The sequence below is a fragment of the Neofelis nebulosa genome, chromosome X (assembly GCF_028018385.1).
Source record: "Neofelis nebulosa isolate mNeoNeb1 chromosome X, mNeoNeb1.pri, whole genome shotgun sequence".
In the NCBI taxonomy this organism is placed as follows: Eukaryota; Metazoa; Chordata; class Mammalia; order Carnivora; family Felidae; genus Neofelis; species Neofelis nebulosa.
Genome location: NC_080800.1, coordinates 14633310 through 14656195, shown reverse-complemented (window position 1 = coordinate 14656195; position 22886 = coordinate 14633310). Strand labels below are relative to the sequence as shown.

General features: G+C 38.4%; 1 protein-coding gene and 1 pseudogene across 1 annotated transcript in view; both read left to right on the top strand.

Annotated features, from left to right (window-relative positions):
• The window catches only part of BEND2 (BEN domain containing 2), a 44996-nt gene that overhangs the window by 17657 nt on the left and 4453 nt on the right, over positions 1-22886 (top strand). The window contains 7 exon segments of the mRNA XM_058714327.1: positions 2747-2869; positions 4299-4406; positions 8464-8577; positions 11279-11479; positions 12858-12979; positions 14860-15088; positions 19698-19901. Coding sequence (XP_058570310.1) covers positions 2747-2869; positions 4299-4406; positions 8464-8577; positions 11279-11479; positions 12858-12979; positions 14860-15088; positions 19698-19901 — 1101 coding nt within the window.
• Positions 12559-12710, top strand: LOC131503354 (U2 spliceosomal RNA; annotated as a pseudogene).

Genomic DNA, 22886 nt, shown 5'->3' with positions numbered 1-22886 from the left:
GAGAGAAAGAATCCCAAGCAGGCTCTGTGCTATCAGTGCAGAGCCCGATGCAGGGCTTGAACTCGTGAACCATGAGATCATGACCTGAGCCGAAACCAAGAGTTGGATGCTTAACCTGAGCCACCCAGGTACCCCTCTTTCTTCTTTTTCAATGCTCCAGAATTTTTTTCATCATTCTTTTGTGATAGAAGATTTTCATTTAGCCATTCTCAAACATAAGTCAGCTAGTAGCAAATACTTTTGGCTTTCCTTTGTGTGAGAATGTCATGATTTCCCCTTCATTCTTTTTTTTTTTTAAACCAGTTTGCATGTTCGTACCTTGTCTTCAGTGTTATTGAGGTATAATTGAGAAGGTTGTAATATATTTATAAAGTGTATGGTGTGATTTGATATACATGGGGAAATGATTCCCATCATTGAGTTAATTAACATGTCTACCATCTCACATACTTACCTTATTTATTTATTTATTTATTTATTTATTTATTTATTTTTGTGGTGAGAATGCTTAAGTTCTACACTTTAAGCAAATTTCAGTTATACAGTCCAGTATTATCAGCTGTACATTAGATCCTCAGACTTTATTTATCTTAAAACTGAAAGTTGGTACCTTTTCACCAGCCTCTCCCCATCCACCCCCCTCCCCCCCAGCCCCTGGCTGCCATTGAACTGCCATTCATTTATGCTACTCTCTGTTTTTATGAGTTTGAGTTTTTTTCTTTTTAGATTCCACATATAAATGATACCATGCAGTGTTTGTCTTGTTTACTCTTTGGCTTATTAATGCCCTCCAGGTTCACTCATTACCGTTCTCATAAATCTGTTTCATTACTGAAGGACAGTTTTGCCTGATACAGACTTCAGGGTTGAGATTTCTTAACTTTCGGTATTTGAAAATATTTTATTCATAGAAATATCGATAAAGGCTCAAACCAGCCTGGAAGAGAGCCCTGAGACAACAAGTTATCCACTTTTATTGGAAAACAACAGTGGCCAAGACTTTTTCCCCTTATGTTGCTGCATTCCTCCCAGTTTTGGTGATTTTGAAATGCTACACTTGATACAGTACTATATTTAATCTAGATTCATCAACATCCTTAGTGTGAGATAGTGGTAGCTTTTTCTTTTTTTTAATATTAAAATTTTTTTTTTGTTTATTTTTTGTTTTTGAGAGAGAGAGAGAGAAACGTGCACGCATGTGCAGGGGAGGAGCCGAGGCATGGGGCATGGTGGGGGGCAGAGGATCCAAAGCAGGCTCTGTGCTGACAGCAGAGAGCCCATTGTGGGACTTGAACTCACGAACAAACCGTGAGATCACAGCCTGAGCCAAAGTCGGATGCTCAAACGACTGAGCCACCTAGGCACCTCAGTGGTAGCTTTTTCTTTTTCTTTTTCTTTTTTTTATTTACTCTTGAGAGAGAGACACACACAGCATGAGTGAGGGAGGGGCAGAGTGAGAGAGGGACACAGAATCCGAAGCAGACTCCAGACTCTGAGCTGTCAGCACAGAACCTGCTGCGGGACTCGAACTCACAGAGCCATGAAATCATGACCTGAGCTGAAGTCGGGCACTCAACTGACTGAGCCACCCAGGAACCCCAGTGGTAGCTTTTTCTAATGAAGTTTTTATTTTCAGAAAAATTTAGCTGCACATGCAGTTATAAAAAATAATACAGAGAGGTCCTGTGTTCCCGTTCTCCAGTTTTACCCAATCTTAACATCTTGCAAAACAGTGACAAATTATCACAACCAAGATACTGTTACTCTACCATCCGCAGACACAAGCAGATACAATTGAGATGTCCCTCGTTTCAGTTTCGCTCACGTGTATTTAGTTCTATGCGATGTTACCGATGTTACCGTCTGCAGAGATTCATGTAGCCTCTACCACAGGGAAGCCCCGAAACAGTTCCATCAGCACCATTTTCCCTCATGTTGCTCTTTTTTTGCCACACCCACCTCCCTCCAGAGGACTTCTCTCCCCAATTCCAGGCCATGCCCTGTCTCTCTTTGCTGGCAATCAGGAATCTGCTCTCTAGATCTATAATGTGTCCATTCGGCATTGTTCTATAAATGGAATCACACGGTGTTTGAGACTGGCTTCTTTCTTCCCTCAGTGTAATTCCATGGAGAGTTGCTCCTGTTGCTGCGCTTGTCAGTCATTCCTTCTTTTTTGCTGCTGAGTACTATTCCGGTGTATGGATACCCCATGATTTATTTAGCTGTTAAAACCTCTGGGTTTCCTGTTTTTAGCTGTTAGGGGTAAAGCTGCTATGAATACTTGTTTATCGTTTTTAGCTTTGCTTCATTTCATTCATTTCACTCTCTCACGCAAGTTTTTATTTCTCTGGGGTGAATGCCCAGGAGTGCAACTTCTGGGCCCTTTGGTAATTGCATCCTTAGTTTTATAAGAAATGGACAAACTGCTTTCCAGCATAGCTGTACCATTTTCCATTCCTGCCAGCAATGTATGAGTGAACCAGTCACTCTGCATCCAGATTTCTGCTCTTTCCATTGTTCTTTCTCCTTCTTGATGCTCCAGAACTTTTCCTTCATATTCTTTCTGTAAGAAGAGTTTCCTTTAGCCATTTTTGAGCCTAAGTCAGTTAGTGACAAATACTTCTGGTTTTCCTCTGTAGGTAAATATCTTTATTTTTGCCTTATTACAGAAGGATAGTTTCATTGGGTATGGAACATGAGTTTGGTAGTCTTTTCTTCCAGTACTTAAAAAATGTTGTCTTTATAGAAATGATGGGCAAAGAAGAAACCAGCCTGGAAAATAACACTAAGATGACAAATTGCCCACCTGTATTGGAAAATGACAGTGGTCAAGATACTTCAGCATATTTCTTCATCCCTTCCAGTTTTGGTGAGTTGAAAGGATACATATTACAAGTAGCGCTGTTTAATATAGATTCCTTAACACACTTAATGTCACCTACTGGTAGCTTCTCCTAATTAAAAATTACTTAGGGGCACCTGGGTGGCTCAGTCGGTTAAGCATCTGACTTCAGCTCAGGTCATGATCTCTCAGTCTGTGGGTTCAAGCCCCGCATCAGGCTCTGTGCTGACAGCTCAGAGTCTGGAGCCTGCTTCAGATCCTATGTCTCCCTCTCTTTCTGCCCCACCCCTGCTCATGCTCTGTCTCTCTTCATCTTTCAAAATTGAATAAATGTTAAAAAAATTTTTTTAAGATACTTAAAGTTAATTAGTTAGAAATTAGAAATTTTATACTGAGAAAATTGTAGCTGCTCATGCAATTGTAAGAGAGATCTTGTGGACATTTTACCCACTTTCTCCCAATGACACCATCTGGCAAAACTATAGTATAGTATCACACAACCAGTATGTAGACATTGATAGAATCCACAGATTTTTATTGAGGTGTTCTCAGTTTTATTTGTATTTGTGTGTAGATTTATGTTTGTGTGTGTATGTGTATTCAGCTTTATATTGTTTAATTTCATGACGTGAGTAGTTTTCATCTATTGCCTTTTAAACCTGTACCTGCTTTTCTCCTCCTACTCTCTTACTCCTACCCTGCCTTGTCCCTGCCGTTGGCAGCCACTAATCTGCTCTTCTCCTTTATAATTTTTTCATTTCAGGAGTTTTATATAAATAGACTCATATGGTATGTAATCTTTGGGGATGGCCTTTTTTTTTCATTCAGCATAATTCCTTGGAGCTTCAACTAAGTTGCTGCGTGTATCAGTGATTCTTTCTTTTTTGTTGCTGAGGACTAGTCCACAGTATGGGTGTACTGGGGTTTATCTGTTCACTGGTTGAAGGATGTCTGGGTTTCCAGTTTTTGGTTATTAGGTATAAAGCTGCTATGAACACTCATGTACAGGTTTCAATGTGAGCATCAGTTTTCATTTCTCTGAGATAAAGCCCAAGAACACAGTTGCTGGGTCCTGCAGTAATGGTAAGTTGAGTTTTGTAAAAAACTGTTGAACTGCTTTCCAGTGTAGCTGTACTGTCTTCTATTCCCACCAGCGATATACGAATGATCTAGTTTTTCTGCGTGCATAATTTTGCTCTTTCTTTTGTTCTTTCTTCCTTATTTGTACTTCGAGGCTCCTTCCTTCATTATATCCTTTTGGTCAGATTTCCTTTAGCCATGTTTTAAGGCTAAGTCAGCCAGCAACATTTTTTAAAAATTTTCCTTTGTCTGAGGATGTCTTTATTTCTCTCTCATTCTTGGAGGGTAGTTTTGCCTGACACAAAAATCACTCTTGAGATTCCTTGTCTTTGAGCACTTGAAAGATGTTTTACTGATCAAAATGTTGTGCAAACAGAATCCAGGACAGAAATGAGTTCTGAGACAATGAATTCCTCAACTTCAGTGAAAAACAACAGCAACCGTGACACTGATTCAAAGTCTTTCTTCCTCACTCCTGGTTTTGGTGAGTTTAAAATGATACATATTATAAGTAGTACTCTCTAATTTAGGTTCATCAACATTCTTAATATGAATTCTTAGTGATAGCTTTTTCAAAATGAAAGTTTTCATTTGGAGATATTTCAGAACCACATGTGGGTGCATGAAATAATACAGAGAGATCCTTTTTTCTACTTTAGATTTTATTTTATCATTTGTTTTTATTTATTTATTTCACTTTTTAAAAAAATTATAATTTTTTAAAATGTTTATTTATTTTTGAGAGAGAGAGAGAGAGTGTGTGAGCGAGAGGGGCAGAGAGAGAGGGAGATACAGAATCTGAAGCAGCCTCCAGGCTCTGAGCTGTCAGCACAGCCCAATACGGGGATCGAACCCTTAAACTGTAAGATCATGACCTGAGCCAAAGTCGGACGCTTAACTGACTGAGCCACCCAGGCACCCCTACAAATTTTATTTAAGTCCAAGTTAGTTAGCATATAATGTAATAATGGCTTCAGGAATAGAATTTAGTGACCCATCACTTACATATAATACCCAGTGTTCATCCCAACAAGAGAGAGATCTTGTGTATCCTTAACAGAAATTTCTCCCAGTGCTAATATTTTGCAAAAATGTAGTAAAATATCATATTTTGACATCAATACAATCTACACATCTATTCAGATGTCCCCAGTTTTACTTATATTCCTTTGTGGTGTGTGTGTGTGTGTGTGTGTGTGTGTGCGCGCGCACGCGTTTAGTTCTCTGAACTTTTGTGACATGTTTAGGTTCAGGTGTTTACCACTGCTGTTCATACAGTTCTGTCCTGTTACCTCCTGTTGCCTGTTTATAATCATGTCATGTGTCATTCCTTCCCTGGCTTCATCTCGAACCCATTTAAGGGCTGATGTATTCTCTCCCTCTTTATAATTTTATACTACTTTATGAAAGAGTATATTGGTGTTAATTTTTTTTTATGTTTGATAAACATCTCCAGTAAAATCATCCGGGATTGTAGATTCCTTTTCAGAAGGCTTTTTGAAAAAAAATTATTTATTTATTTTCAGAGAGGGAGAAACGGTGACCAGGGGGAGGGGCAAAGAGAGAGGAGACAGAGAGAATCCCAAGCAGGCTCTGTGCTGCCAGTGTGGAGCCTGATTTGGGGCTCAAACTCATGAACCGTGAAATCATGACCTGAGCCGAAGTCGGACGTTTAACCAACTGAGCCATCCAGGCACCCTTTCAGAAGGCTTTTAATTGCAAATTTAATGTCTTTGATGGTTATAGGGCTGTCTAGATTATCTATGTCATCTGGGTTGAGTTTTGGTATTTGTAATTTTGGAGGAATTGATTCAACTCTTCTAAGTTACTAAATTTATGAATGTAAAGTGGTTTGTAGCATTCCCTATTATCCTTTTGATGACTGCTGGATCTCTAGTGATAACTTGCTTCATTCTTGATACTGATGATTTGTGTCATCTCTTTTTCTTTTTAGAGGTTTAGTAGCTTTATTAATCTTTTGCAGCACTAGCTATTTGCTTTGTTGATTTCCTGTTGTTTTCATATTTTCAGTTTCATTGATTTCTGTTTTTTTTTAAAGTTTGTTTATTTATTTTGAGAGAGAGAGAAAGAGAGAAAGAGAGAGCATGCCCGGGAAGGGAAAGGGCAGAGAGAGAGAGGGAGAGAGATAATCCCAAGCAGGTTCCATGCTGTCAGCATAGAGCCTGATGTGGGGCTTGAACTCACAAACCATGAGATCATGACCTGACCGAAATCAAGAGCTGGACACTTAACTGACTGAGCCACCCAGGCGCCTGATTACTGCTCTTTGTTATTTCATTCTTTTTGCTTATTTGGGGTTTATTTTACTCTTCATTTCTTAGTTTTTGGTGTAGGAACTTACATTATAAATTTAGAACTGTCTTCTTTTCTAATATAAGCATTTAGGGCTATAAATTTCACTTTTAGTACTGACTTAGTTACATCTCATATATTTTGATGTGTTGTATTTTCATTAAGTCCTATGTATTTTATTATTTCTTTGAAAACTTTCTCTTTGATACATCTATTATTTATAAATATGCTGTTCAATTTCCAGGTGTTTAAAGATTTTTCTTCTTGTGTTTCTATTATTGATTTCTAGTTTGATTCTATTATGGTCAGAAAATATACTACATATGATTTCTTTTCTTTTCTTTTTTTTTCTTTGTTTTTTTAAAAATATATGAAATTTATTGTCAAATTGGTTTCCATACAACACCCAGTGCTCATCCCAAAAGATGCCCTCTTCAATACCCATCACCCCCCCCCCACCCCCATCAGTCCTCAGTTTGTTCTCAGTTTTTAAGAGTCTCTTATGCTTTTGATTTATTTTCTTTTAAATTTGTTGAGATTTTTTCCTCTGGCCTAGGATGTGGTTTGTGTTGGTGAATGATCCACAGGCATTTGAAAAAACATACACATTCCAGTTTTGTTGGGTGGAATGTTCTATAACGAGAATCCTGTTCATTGATTGTGTTGTTCAGATCTTATGTATCCTTGCTGATTTTTGGTCTGGTTGTTCCATCAGTTGCTGAGAGAGGGGAGTGTGTGAGGTCCAGAACTATAATTATGGATTTGATTCTTTCTCCTTTTAGCTCTTTCCATTTTTGCTTCATGTATTTTGAGACTTTGTCATTTGGTATGTTGAGAATCATTGTCTTCGTTGGGGTTGGTCTTTTCATCTTTATTTGTTTTTAGTAACTTTCTTTGCTCTCAAGTCTACTTTATCTGATGGCAGTACAGCTATTCTGTTTTTTTTTTTTTTGGATTAATGTTTGCATGATATATGTATGCTTTTCCATCAGTTTACTTTCAATCTGCCTGTGTATTGAATTTGTAGAGTTTCTTGTAAACAGCACATAGTTGACTTTTTTAAATCTACTTTACCAGTTGCTGCCATTTAATTGATATGGTTAGGTTATTTTCATTTAAGATAATTATTGATATCATAGACCTAAGTCTAGCATTTTATTATTTTTCTTTTTGTTTTCTGTTTTTCTCATTATTTTCTTTAAAGTTTGTTTTCTTTATTTTTGTAAGTAGTCTCTACACCCATTGTGGGGCTCGAACTCACCACCCTGAGATCAAGGGTTGCATGCTGTACTGACTGAGCTAGTGAGACACCCCTCTCATTCTTTTTTTGTTTATCTTTTTTTGCCTTCCTGTGGGTTACCTGAACACTTTCTAGGATTCTATTTTGATTTATTTACATTTTTAAATATGCTGTTTTATATAGTTTTCTGAATGGTTCCTCTGGATGTTACTATATATGTACGCGACTTATCACAGTCTACCGGTATCAGCATTTTACCACTTGGAATAAAGTGTTGAAACTTTAATTCCACTTAGTTCCCTTTGCCCTCCTCATTTTTAACTGTCATTGTCTTGGATGTCAGATGGTATTTTCATTTTTGTCTCAGTCGTCACATATGGTTTACAAAACTCACGATCATATTGTATTTATCCGTATCTCTGCCTCTTCTGTTCTTTATTTCTTTTAATTATTGAATAGTATTCTATGGTATTAGATTTACCACGATTTGTTTAACCATTCACCTGTTGAAGGACATCTGGGTTGTTCACAGTTTTGGCTATTATGAATGAAGCTAAGAACATTCATGTGCAGGTTTTCATGTCATATCATGAGCTTTTACTTCTCTGGGATACATGCCCAAGAGTGAAATTACTATGTCATGTGGTAATTGAAGATTTCGGTTTTATAAGAAACTGCCGAACTGTTTTCCAGTGTAGCTGTTCCATTTCATATTGAATGAATGATCAAGTTTCTCTGCTTGCATATTTCTGCTCTTTCTGTTGTTATCTTTTCCTTTCTGATGCTCCAAGATTCCTTCTGTCACCATAACTTTTCTGTTTGATGATCTTCCTTTAGCCATTCTTTAAAAGTCAGTCTGCTAGCGATAAATACTTTTAGTTTTCTTTGTCTGAGAATGTGTTTATTTCCCCTTCGTACCTGAAGGATAGTTTGCTGGGTAGCGAATTTGCTATCGAGAGTTCTTTTCTTTCAGCACTTTTAACTATAGAAATATTGGTAAAAGCAGAAAATGTCATGGAAAACAGATCTTACTCAACTATATTGGAAAATGACAATAGCCAAGATTCTAGCTCATCATCTTTCTGCATCTGGTCCAATTTTGGTGACTGTGTGATGACACACATCACAAGTAGCACCATTTAACATATATTCTTCAACATTCTTTTTTTAAAAGGTTTATTTATTTTTGAGAGAGAGAGTGAGTGTGCATGAATAGGGGAGGGGCAGAGAAAGAAGGGGACAGAGAATCTGAAGCGGTCTCTGCACTGAGCCTGGTATGGGGCTCGAACTCATGAACCACGAGATCATGACCTGAGCCAAAGTCAGACACGCAACCGACTGAGCCACCCAGGCGTCCCCTTAAACATTCTTGATACAGGCAAATGGAAGGTTTTTGTTTCCTATTTTAAGGGTTGGTTTTAGGTTATATTAATAATAATGGCTAACATTTATTGAGTGTGTACAAGGCACTGTACTAATGAACTGACATGTCTCTTCTCTGTTAACATTCAAATGACCCCATATGTAGGTACTTTTATTACTCCCTTTCTCAAAGTCTTAAGACCTGGTGAGTGGCAATTCTGGAACTCTAACTCATTTCTCTCTGGCTTTAAATCTCATATTTCTTTTTTTTTTTTTTTTTAATTTTTTTTAACGTTTATTCATTTTTGAGAGACAGAGATAGAGTGCGAGTGGGGGAGGGGCAGAGAGAGAGGGAGACACAGAATCCGAAGTAGGCTCCAGGCTCTGAGCTGTCAGCACAGATCCCGAAGCGGGGCTCCAACCAATGAACCGTGAGATCATGACCTGAGCTGTGTATTACCTGCCAAGCCACAGTGGCAGAGATGAGGTGACCCTAAGTTCCATGGTTTCTAAGGGCAAACCTTCCTAATATTTTATAGTTCCTTTGTGTCTCTACTTCTAAGTAGATAATCTCTTATTAATATTCTAGCACAGGGCTCAGCAAACTTTTTCTGTAAAGGGCTAGATAGTAACTATTTTAGGCTTTGTGGGCCATCTGGTATCTGTCACAACTACTCAACTTTGCTGCTGTAGCATGAAAGCAGCCACAGATGTAGGTAGATGAATGAGCGTGGCTATGTGCCAATACAACTTCATTTACAAAAAATGGTAGTGAGATTGCCCTGTGGACTGTAGTTTGCTGACTCCTGTCCTAGAGGAGATGCTTTTCTTTTAAATCATTTTGTTGGCCAAAGTAGAAAAAAGTTCCAAAATTGTTCTGTTACTAAATGGGCACTGTGGTATGCTGTTGTTAGAAGTATACACTGGCGAAAACTTTCTGAAGGGTGATTTCTATAAAAATCCATAAAAGTATTTATGCCAATTGACTCAGTAATCCCACTTCTATCTGAAGATGTAATTAATAAAAGATTTATATTTAAATTTTGGTACAGGAACTTTCTTTAGAGAATCATGGACAATTGGAGACAGCCAAATAAGCAGCCATAGGGAATTAGTGAAGTAATTCCTGGTATATCCATGGACATACATGAAGCAGTAAAGCATCGTGGTTAAGAGCATGGGCTCTTGAGTCAGATTGCCTGGGTTCAAATCCCAGCTCTAGGTCTTACTAACCATGTGACCTTCAGTCACTTATATAACCCAAGTATTGGTTTCTTCATTTGTGAAGTGACAAAAATTCTGGTACCTATTTCATAGAATTGTGAGGATCAAATGGAATTATTCATTTAAAGCTCTTAACGCAATGCTCAGAACCCAAGTCCAACCTGAGTGTCACCTGTCAGGAAAATCATGAAGATAGGAATGCAGATGCAGACTTGGAAAAAAGAAAAACAAAACAAGAACTAAAGAAAATGGAGACATGTTCGAGATAACTGAAAAAGCAGGATTCAGACTATATATGAAGCATGATTTTAATTTTGTGTTTAAAAACAAGAAATAGAAAAAAGAATGGAAGACATCAGCAGATTAATGGTTCAGAGAACTTGGTTTATAAACAGATTTAAAAACTGGCTCTGTGATCTTGTTCACAAGTAACTTCTGTGGGCCTCAGTTTCCTCATCTTCTAAATGGGCATAATGTCATTAGGGTGATGAAACTGAGATTATAGATGCAAAATATTTAACATAGTGACTGATATATAGTAGTTACTCAATAAATGCTAGCTATTTTAAAATTTTCTTTTTTTATGTTTATTTTTATTTTTGAGAGAGAGAGAGAGAGAGAGAGAGAGAGAGAGAGAGAGAGGTGGGGGCGAGGGACAGAGAGAGAGGGAGACACAGAATCCAAAGCAGGCTCCAGGCTCTGAGCTGTCACCACAATGCCCAACACAGGGCTCGAACCCATGAACCGTGAGATCATGACGTGAGCTGAAGTCGGATGCTTAACTGATTGAGCCACCCAGGCGCCCCTTAAAATTTTCTTAATTATGCCTACCCATTTTTTCCAAATCATTTTCAGGGAACATATAGTCACTCAGGAATATAGCTCTGAGTGTACTTTTAGTCTGTAAAAGGGAGCAATGGGATCTCAGAGCAACATGTTTACATATGCATCTTCAGCCTAAGAATTGAATTTATTCAAGACAATGAAACAATTAGTTCAAGTATGGAGAATTCAAGACTAGAAAAGGTGAAAAATGCTGTTATGCAGATGGCATCAAAGAGACTCATTTAAGGAAAAGAAGAGAGAAGTACAGAAAAAAATTCACCCAAGTAGAAATTAGTGAATTAGAAATCAATTAGTTTCCTTTTCTTGGGCACTTTCATGGTAGCCTTGCATGAAAAAAACAAAGATTTTATTTTTTCCCTCTGTTTTAAAAGGGTATCTCGGTGATCCAAAAAGGAATGTCAGGGTGCTTGATGCTCATTTGCTGACTGCACAAAGGAAGGCTAATCCTAGGCATGCAGTCCGCTACCTGATTCATATTTTGTTCTCCAAGGAAATTCTGACAGACGGCTGGGTAGGTGTCAATTCCCAAGGCCTCCGACCTCTAGATGCAAACAAAATGGCTGCATTAAGAGGTATGTAAAGTCATTATGGAATCTTGTTTTATCATCATTTGGTCATCTGATGAATGTTATTGGCAGTTGAAGAGATAGTGATGAGGTCGATGCAAATCTTAGAACTGTTTATTTTTTCACCTGTCTGACCCAGATTTTACAATTTAATATTTTATGTAATGGGTAACAGCTTGTAAAGAGTAAAACTTGTCCATAGGCTAATGGAACAAGACAGGCTTTATTGATTATTGTTGCTTATGGCTAGAATGAAGTCATTTCTTCAGTGCTAAAACCTGGTACTATAAAAATAAAGAACCCCCCCCCCCCCCCGCCCCACCCCGCAAAATACAGGAGAATAAAACACACTTCTTTGCTAGTAACTGGCAACACAGAAATAGAATGTCATGATTAATCCATTTTAGCCTCCTGTCTTCCCGCCTTCCAGCAATTTGTATGAAGGTCCTAGAACTCATAGGCACTGAGGCCACAACAATGAATAAGTATTTCTGCCCACAAGGAGTTCACAGTCTAGAAAGGAAGTGTTGAGGGAAACAGACCAATTCTCATCCAGGCAGTAATGTAGAAGCTCAGAGAGCAAAGCAAATACTGTGAGGGCATTAGGAAAGGCTTACTAAGGACAAAACATTTGAGCTAGATTTGGGAGGATTCCTTAGCTAGATAAATCGGAAGGGTATTCTAGGCAGAGGGAATAGCTTATGGGGAAGATAGACATGTAGTAGGCACAAATAGACTATGGTGTAATAATATTTGCAGTAACACGATTTTCTGTTTATTTTCAGGTTTCCTTTTTAGTTTTAACTTATCCATAGGGTTATTCAAGGGCATTAACACCCAGAAATATTTGACTTTCTGTTACATACTTTTTTAACTTTTAAGTTTTTTTTTTGGAGACAGAGAGAACGTGTGAGTTGGGGAGGGGCAGAGGGAGAAGGAGAGAATCTTAAGCAGGCTCCACACCCAGCATAGAGCCTGAAGCCAGGCTTGATCTCACGACCATGAGATCATGACCTGAGCCAAAAGCAGGAGTTGGATGCTCAACCAACTGAGCCCACACTTTTTTTAAAAAGCGCCAAAACGTCATCACTTCTCAGCCTTTTGGCTAAGATCAAGTGTAGTATATGTTCTTATTAATTTAATAAAAGCACCAGTGGCTCGTTAGCGGCTCCCTAGGTCAATGTTTTATAGGGAATTGTACATTAGAAGAAGTGAGATATTCAGCAAAGCATCCTCTTTGGGCAGAATTTCTAAACTCTCAGAAAGAGAGAAGAGAATGACAATTCAAAATAGAAAATTTCAGCTTTTTAAATAAAAAATGTCTTGTCAGTTCTTTTTTTTTTTCTTTTTTAAAATTTTCATAAACGCTTTCTGCTCTTTGCAGAACATCTGCAATCAGTTTTTCCCGGCTATGATTTGCGTGAATATGGAAATTACTGGCAAACCTGTATTGCCGATATCAATTCTCTGATCAGCTGTTTGCGTTCTGAAGCCAACACAACACGAGTAAGTTCTTTTTTATTTAAATATGGTCGCTGCTGTACAATTGCATACTGTGTACAATTCCGGAATGGATAGCATGAGACACTGGATCTTTAGGCTGTGTGCTCAAATTCTTGTTTATTTAATTTAGGGGCAGTGTATGTTCTGTGCCTGTTTGTTTCACTCTTTGACATTTATCCTCCATACAAATACCCTAAAGATAAAAGCAATCAAATGGAGTGTTAGAGTTCGTATATTTGAAGCCACGGTGTATACTAGAAAAAAGTTTCAGCTGTGAAGGTATTTGGTGAATCTTTTTCAGTATCCCATTGAGTCACACAGAAAAGAGCAGACTGCGGTGCTGCTTAGCTGTTCTAATGGTACTTATGGATGGCACAGGTGCTTGTTCGCTTTCAGTGATGGCAGGACCTGGTGAAAAGCATGCATGTCATGAGGTTAAGCAATCGTAGATATGTTGTACTTTCCACAGTTACATGGTAAACAGGAATCTAGCTTTTCTCTAATCCATTCTATCTTCAAAGTGCATTAGAGATTTTTTTTAATGTTTTATTTTATATTTGAGAGAGAGAGCGCGCGAGCAGGGGAGGGGCAGGGAGACAGAGACAGAATCCGAAGCAGGCTCTAGGCTCCGAGCTGTCAGTGCAGACCCCAAAGTGGGGCTCCAACCCACGAGCTGTGAGATTATGACCCTAACCGACTGAGCCACCCAGGCGCCTCTCATTAGAGATTTTTTAACATGAACAGGCCAGTAGGGGAGAGGGAGAGTGTCATATCTATTGCCTTCTTCTCCTGAAGAAGCATTTAACTCAACAATTTCTCATTTCTACCCACCCCTCTAAAAATCCCATGTTATTCTCACCACATACAGTCACTCCTGCGTCTCTGGAGTGAGTTTATGGAAACTCTCTGCCAAGAATATTTGTAGCTGAGCTTATGTTTTCCTGGTGAACGGCTTGATTTCAGTGATAGCTCACGCACCATCTGTCTGAAACCAAATCTGCTTATTTTTCACATTCCCTTTTATATCCTACAAAAACTGCACCCTAAACATTTGAATGTAAAATTATGATACTGCCTGGAAAATGGTAATTTGCATATTTGCTTAGGCGTCAGAAGAGAAGCAGCATCTGCCAAATGCCTGCTATGTACTTGACTAGGAGAGGGATAGGTCTTTGCCACTCAAAGTTGGGTCCGCGGACCAGCAGCAGCAGCACCACAGGAAAGCTTGTGAGAAATGCAGAGTCTTGAGTTCCACACCAGACTCACTGAGGCAGAATTTGCATTTTTGCAAGACCTGCAGGTGATTTGTGTGCACATTGAAGTTTGAGAAGCCCGGACCTAGAGCAGTGGTTGTCAGCCCCCGGTATGTATTAGAATCGTGCGAGACACTTTTAAAGAATGTAATTAATGCCTGAGCTTTCCCACTCCTTCCATCAAAGATTCTGGTTGAATATGCCAGGAAAATGGGACTCAAGCACAGCTTTAAAATTAAAAAGATTCTGAGGGTCTTTAGAGATCCCTAGAGTCTCTAGCCACCAAGGAAAGAGAAAGAAAACAAAAATATTTCAAAAAAAAAAACCCACAAGTTGTCATCTCCAAGAAGCTGATTTATTCGTTTATTCATGAGATGTTTCCTAAGCACTTATTTTGTGCCAGCAATTATCATTCAGGTAATTAGATAAAGCTGCCAGGTTCTCCAAAAAGCAGGCTGTTAAGGCAGTTTGAGGAGGAAGCCACACCTCTCCTTCTATCACGGCTTTCGCTCACCTTATTGGAGACGGTTGCTTCCTTACCAACCTGGGGGGCTCTGGTACCTGATGGAACATGTGCATATTTTCTCCCAATGGGACTTTGTTTATAAATACAATTTGGTGTTTCCGCAGAAAGCTGGTGACAACAGTAAAGGCCCTACCAATCCTGATACACCAGTGGCTGCAGATTTGAACGGTACGAGGTATGGTAAAGGCAGTGAAAGCAGTTCCCAGTTATCTCAGCAAGCAGCTGCCTCAGAAACAAGAGGAAATGGGAATTCTCAGCAGAACAGCAGCGCTTGCCCCAAAGGAATTAAAGAACATTCCACTGATAATTCATTGGTATCTTACGAAGCATTGGGTGAGTTAAAATAAGTTCTCTTGATGATACATGTTGAATCCGGGTGATGCATTTATGGATCTCCTTGTACTACTTTTATGTATGTTTGAAAGTTTTCATAAGAAATCTAAACAACCTAATCTCTTATATTAAGGAGTTAATGAAAACAGACAACCTAGTTCTGAGACTGGTAGTTTTTAACATTAAGCTAAACCTGTTACTTTTCCTTTGAAAAGCAGTTCTCAGCTAATTCTTTCAGCCAGTGTGAACCCTCAGGTTAGGCATCTTTTTTTTTTTTTTTTTAACGTTTATTTGTTTTTGAGAGAGAGAGACAGAGTGTGAGCCGGGGAGGGGCAGAGAGAGAGGGAGACACAGAATCCAAAGCAGGCTCCAGGCTCTGAGCTGTCAGCACAGAGCCCGACATGGGGCTTGAACCCATGAACCGTGAGATCATGGCCTGAGCCGAAACTGGACGCCCAACCAACTGAGCCACCCAGTTGCCCCTTAGTTTAGGCGTCTTGCTCCGCAGGTGAAGGAGAAGGTGCTACAGCTGGATGAGCCAGAAGCAATTCAGGTGTTTTGCTCTCTCTGTGCCCAGCACATGGCTGGCACTCCTTAAAGAGCTTTTGTGTGAATTGATGAATCCCATCTGTCAGAACACTTTGCCCCTACCGCTAGCTGTCTGCTGGAGGCACATCCCACTTGATTAGTGTCAAGCGGCAGTCGGTTCTGTAGGTGACCACGCCACCTGCCACTCATGCTTCCCAATACCCCTCCCTCAGTATGCTGGGGTGTAGTGGCACTGGAGGTAGCAAAACTATTTTCTGTTTCTCCCCAGCCCCCATGTCAACCCTAAGGAAGAATATTACCTGTGAACCTGTTCAGACGAAATTATTCAAATGATGCATCTTTATATTTTTTCCATTATAAAAGTAATAGAACTACTCTATTTGTTCAGGTTGTATGCCATAGAAACAAACTCTGGCCCAATTAAACCATAACAAAAATCAGAGGGTGAATAGCTCTGAGATTTAAAGAAGCAAAAGAACAAACCGAGCCACATGCAGGAGCCAAACTGCCAGGCCCAAGAGTGCGGCCTCTGGGGTCTATTGAGGTCTGTGGGTCTCTGTGTCTTCCATGATATCTAGGTTCTGGTTTTCTCTGGTCACCGTTCAGATTCCTAGGAGAAAGAATCTGATTTGGGGTGCTTAGGTCAGAGGTCTAGAACCAGGGGATAGAGCCAATTAAGCAAATTGTGAGCCAGGCAGCTGAGCTGCCCAGTTTGTGTATAGTCTGTTACACCATTTGATTCTTACAAATTGGAAAATATTTGGAAGGGAAGAAAAGCTCCCACAAGATACTATATCCCATCAAGATACTGTAAAACACTATTATGGGCATTTTAATTTTCTTCTACTTTTTTTCTTACCTTTTAAAACATTATGGTCTCTATGCTCTTCTTTTTAAATATGATAGGTGTATGTTTTTCCTCTAGAATCTCCAGTGTTTATGATCATTGTTTTTAACAGGTATATAATATTCCATTGAGTAAGTGCTCTAATTTCTTTAACTACCTCCCTCTTTTTTTTTGCGGATTTTTTTTCGAGAGGATTATTAGTCATACAATTCATGCTGCCAGAAAATTCCTTTGTATAGCTCTGTACATATTTTGGATTTTCTTTTTTTATTAAATTTTTTAATGTTTATTTTTGACAGAGAGAGAGAGGGAGAGAGAGAAGGGGAGGGGAAGAGAGAGAGAGAGAGAGAGAGAGAGAGAGAGACAAAGCTTGAGTGGGGGAGGGGCAAAAAGAGAGGGAGACACAGAATCCGAAGCAGGCCCCAGGCTCTGAGCTGTCAGCACAGAGCCCAACATGGGGCTCGAACTCACAAACCGTGAAATCATGACCTGAGCTGAAGTCAGATGCTTAAGTGACTGAGCCACTCAGGCACCCTGGGTTCTCTTCTCAAGTTAGGTTCTCAGAATTTGAAATACCAGGTTAAAGGGTATTAATCTTTTTTTCAGGCCTTGATAAATATTGCTAGGTTAATCTTCCAGAGTGAAGTCTTTGGACCCACTAAGTGAACTTTTGAATAATTTAATGTCTCTTGCTAGATGTTGGATCTGGGGGATTCAGTAATTAATACTGTTACTCATTAAATGATGAATGTTTCAAGATGAAAAATACGTTTATGGACCTGTAAGAATCCTATTGTATTTCTCTAACATATTTTCTCCAACAAATAATTCTTTATTATGTGTAAAATATGATATTTTTAAGTGTGGTTAATTTGAATGACTAGGACTGATGAGAGTTGGTGATAATTAGGCTGTAGAGTTGAGGAATGAGAATAGGCTTAAAATTTATTTTGAGGTTCAAATAAGTTATCTAAAATAAGATAATTAAGTTGCGTTTGCTGATTTTTTTTAAACATTATTTTTTTAATTTTATTTTTTATTTTTAAAAATTTACATCCAAATTAGCATATAGTGCAACAGTGATTTCAGGAGTAGATTCCTTAATTCCCCTTACCCATTTAGCCCATCCCCCCTCCCACACCCCCTCCAGTAACCCTCTGTTCTCTATATTGAAAAGTCTCTTATGTTTTGTCCCCCTCCCTGTTTTTATGATTTTTGCTTCCCTTCCCTTATGTTCATCTGTTTTGTCTCTTAAAGTCCTCAAATGAGTGAAGTCATATGATTTTTGTCTTTCTCTGACTAATTTCACTTATCATAATACCCTCCCATTCCATCCATGTAGTTGCAAATGGAAAGATTTAATTCTTTGTGATTGCCGAGTAATACTCCATTGTATATATATACCACATTTTCTTTATCCATTCATCCATCGATGGACATTTGGGCTCTTTCCCTACTTTGGCTATTGCTGATAGTGCTGCTAGAAACATGGGGGTGCATGTGCCCCTTTGAAACAGCACACCTGTATCCCTTGGATAAATGCCTAGTAGTGCCATTGCTTGGTCATAGGGTAGTTCTATTTTTAGTTTTTTGAGGAACCTCCATACTGTTTTCCAGAGTGGCTGCACCAGTTTGCATTCCCACCAATATTTCAAAAGCATTCCCCTTTTTTCCACATCCTCACCAACATCTGTTGTTGCCTGAGTTGTTAATGTTAGCCATTCTGACAGGTGTAAGGTGGTATCTCATTGTGGTTTTGATTTGTATTTCCCTGATGATGAGTGATGTGGAGCATTGTTTCATGTGTCGGTTGGCCATCTGGATGTCTTCTTTGGAGAAGTGTCTATTCATGTCTTTTGCCTATTTCTTCACTGGATTATTTGTTTCTAGGGTGTTGAGTTTGATAAGTTCTTTATAGATTTTGGATACTAACCCTTTATCTGATATGTCATTTGCAAATATCATCTCCCATTCTGTCGGTTGCCTTTTAGTTTTGTTGATTGTTTCCTTTGGAGTTTGCTGATTTTTATTTTTATTTTATTTTATTTTTTTATTTTATTTTTTTATGGAGTTTGCTGATTTTTAAATGATGAGTTTAATAACCAATAAAAAAAACCCTACATTTACATTTTTTTGAACATTTATTTATTTTTTGAGAGAGACAGAGTATGAGCAGGAGAAGGGCAGAGAGAGAAGGAGATACAAATCCAAAGCAGGCTTCAGGCTCTGAGCTGTCAGCACAGAGCCTGACACAGGGCTCCAACTCATGAACTGTGAGATCATGACCTGAGTCGAAGTCGGGCGCTTAACCAACTGAGACACCCAGGTGCCCCAGAAAACATACATTTTAAAAATTATAAAAATTTCAGTAATAACCTTGTTCCTTTTTTAAAAATGATTTTTAAAGTTTATATATTTATTTTAGAGAGGGAGAGAGTGACAGAGTGTGAGCTGGGGAGGGGCAGAGAGAGAGGAAGAGAGAGAATCCTAAACAAGCTCCACACTCAGCACGGAGCCTGACTCGGGGCTTGATCTCACTACTGTGAGATCGTGACCTCAGCCGATATCGAGTTAGATGCTCAACTGACTGAGTCATCCAGGTGCTCCTGTTGCTTCTTTTTGAAAAAGCGTTTTTTTTTGGTTTTTTTTGTTTTTTTTTTTTTATAGAGGACAACGATGCATGAAAATTACTTAGTATTTATTACTAAATGGAATGTTAAAACTGATTATATCCTGAAAGGCAAAAGAACACTAAATCACTTTCCTGAACAATCAGAACATGTGTAATCATATCAGCAGTGATTCCTGTTTCATTTGTCATGCTATCTCATGATACACTAAAAATTTAAGGCCTTAATATTTTTTTTAATGTTTATTTATTTTTGAGAGAGAGACACATACACAGAGTGTGAGCAGGGGAGGGGCAGAAAGAGAGGGGGACACAGAATCTGAAGCAGGCTCCAGACTCTGAGCTGTCAACACAGAGCCCCATGTGGGGCTTGAGCCCACAGACTGTGAGATCATGACCTGAGCTGAAGTCAGACACTCAACTGACTGAGCCACCCTGGTGCCCTAAGGCTTTAATTTTTTTAACGTCTCAAATTCTGGAGCCTAAAAATTCAGAAAAATCAACCATTCTGTTAAAGCCTTTTTAAAAACTTGAACCCTACATTTGCCATGAAAGTTGACATCTTCTTTCTCTTTTGCTTCTAGAATATCTTGGAAATCCAGATAGAAATATCCAGTTGCCGCGTTCAGTGCTAAGTATGGCAAAAGCAAAGTCTCACCCAGAGCTGTCAGCCATATACTTAATTCGCAACCTGTTCACAGAGGAAGTCCTGATAAGAAGTAACATCTATGGCAGCTTGGGGCATGGCATGTATGCCCTTAATCCGAATAGGATTAACGCTCTTCAAGGTGGGTTACAAGTTGAGTATGTGAGAATAAATAAAAAGCAAATTATGTTACAGAAGGACAGAAACGACAATCCATTCAGTTTGTGTGTATTTTAAGGAAAGATGGAGCTGTAACTAATTTCCCTCTTTAGAGCATAACAAGGAGCGTTTTCATAAATTGTGTTCCTTTTGCATTTGGATTTCCCAGGCTAATTGCATATGGAAACTCAAACACCTCTGTTTACTGAGGATCAGGGTCGAGGCTGCTGGGCTTTATCAATTTGCCAAAGTGTCAACAATAGCACAGCGGGTTAATTTGCTAGATTTTTCTTGTGCATATGAGTACAGTGTAGTCTTTATCTATGATGTATATGGATGAAGCTTCCAAAAGCAATTCTATGAAATTGTTAATTTGGAAAACGCAGGATGCAGAATATTTCTTATTTGTATCGCTGGTCCCCATCAAAGAGAGAGTTCTGAGCACCATCTCAGTTAGTTCTTCTTTGGTTCCTGCCTTCATATCACACATACCCAGCAAATTTGAACAGCACTTTGTGTTTCAGACTGAACTAAAGAAGGCTGGCTTACAGCACCTTTTGTAAGCATTTGCTGTCATCTAATCCAATTGTTTTCAAATGTGTTTTTTACTGCAACTCATAGTCAAAAATACAGTTTATGTTGTGACTCAGTACATGTGTGTATGAGTTTTTAAAAACACAAGGAAAAGTTTCACAAGCAATGCTTATTATTTCTATGAGAATTACATTCCAGTGGTTTCTATTCTAATACATTTTTAAAAATGTGCTGCCATCACTGATCTCATGACCTAGTAATTGGTCACAGTTTGCAATTTGGACATCACTGAGCTAACCCACCAGGCAAAAAACCAAAACCTAATTCCTCTTACATTACAGTAAAAAAAAAAAAAAAAAAAAAAGGACACAGACTTTGTAACCAATCTGGAAATGAAGGTGTTTATAGGAGAAATATTATCTTTCTAATTAAAAAAATTTTTAAGTGAGGGGGAAAAGGTGACTTTTATAGTTCTTTTAATATCTGGAATATATTAGTTCCTTAAAAGTAGACTAAAGATACTACACTATGCATTTCATTTTGTTTTATCCCGTATTATATTACAAATCAAGAAGATGTCTTTTGTAGTAAAAAATATTCAGTATGAGTTTGACATACTATCCACATGGGGCATATTTTAACAAATTTCCCATAAGACTCAAAGTTCTGTTCCGTGTAGAAGGGCAGCCATTGAGTTATCTCAGCAGGGAGAATACGATAGAATCATCATTGTCCTAGGGGCTTGGGCAGAGCCAGGCCCAAGGAGGAGAATATGACCAGAAAGCATATTTTACTTTAATATAAGGACAAAATGAACTTAAAGAATGAATAGAGTCAGAGCAAAATCTCAGTGAGCAGAGATGAGAGGCGATTCCTGTACTCATAGAAGGACTGGACTTTATGGCCTCCAACATAATTTCTGTAAAAGTATCAGTTCAGTATAAAACACACAGAAATGTACAGAAATGATATAGTAATATGATCACTTGTCAATCCAGTACAGATATAGGTATTTTGCTTTTTGTGCTCCAGGTGTTTTTTTTTAAATAAAGCATTACTGATATAATTAAAATTCTCTCCCATCATCCCTTTCCCTGTATTTCTCCCCAGAAGTAACCACAGTCTTGGAGTTAGATTTATCATTTGCATGCATATTTTACACTTGTGCTACTCATATTGATAGATCTATAAATACTATATAATATTCTATAGTTTTAATGTACATAAATGGGGATATATAGTGTGTATCCTTTTGCTAATTTTTATCACTCAACATTATGTTTTTGAAGTTCATGCATTTTAACTGCTGATTGGAATCCCATTGAATGAATAAACCAGTTTATTCTATTCTAATATAATTTCTTATTCTCAGATTTTATTATTTGGAGGGAACTCTTACAGAAATTAGTAGTCAAATATGTCTAGTAGCCAAAGGTGTGATTTCATAGAAGAAATTATTGTTCACACTCTATGATGAGAGTTCAGTATCACTTAGGGGCTCTTTAGATAATGGTTTACACGGAGAAAGTTAGTAGGCTGCAGATTTGCAATCAGCGAACAATCCTTATACCTTCCCATCTATGTCTGTATATGACATAACTATAAAAGCTTAGCAATAGGAAGTACATCACACATCCTCTAATACAGCTTTTGCCCCAGAGCAGGAATTTGATCTCAGCTTTGACATATAGTCACCTCTCCTCAGCTTGAACATTTCCATTGATGGCAATCCACTACATTTTTTAAAGTTTTTAAAAAAATTCTAGTTAGTTAACATACAGTGTAATATTAGTTTCAGTTGTACGATTTGGTGATTCAACACTTACATATAATACCCAGTGCTCATCACAAGTGCCCTCCTTAATCCCCATCAACTATTTCACCCATCTGCCTACCCTCCTTCCCTCTGGTAGCCATCAGTTTGCTTTCTGTGGTTAAGAGTCTGTTTCTTGGTTTGCCTCCTTCTCTTTTTTTCCCCTCTGCTCATTTGTTTTGTTTGTTACATTCCACAAATGAGTGAAATCATATGGTATTTGTCTCTCTTGGACTAACTTATTTCGCTTAGCATAATACTCTCTATCTCCATCCATGTCATTGCAGATGGCAAGATTACATTCTTTTTTTTATGGCTGAGTAATACTTTGTGTGTGTGTGTGTGTGTGTGTTTATACACATACATACCAGTATTCTTTATCCATTCATCAGTCGATGGACATTTGGACCATTTCCATAGTTTGGCTATTGTAGATAATGCTGCTGTAAACATTGGGGGGGGTGTCCCTTGGAATTAGTATTTTTGTATTCTTTGGGTAAATACACAGTAGTGCAATTGCTGGATTGTAAGGTAGTTCTAGTTTTAACTTTGTGAGGAACCTCCATACTGTTTTCCAGAGTGGCTGCACCAGTTTGGATTCCTACCAACAGTACAGGAGGG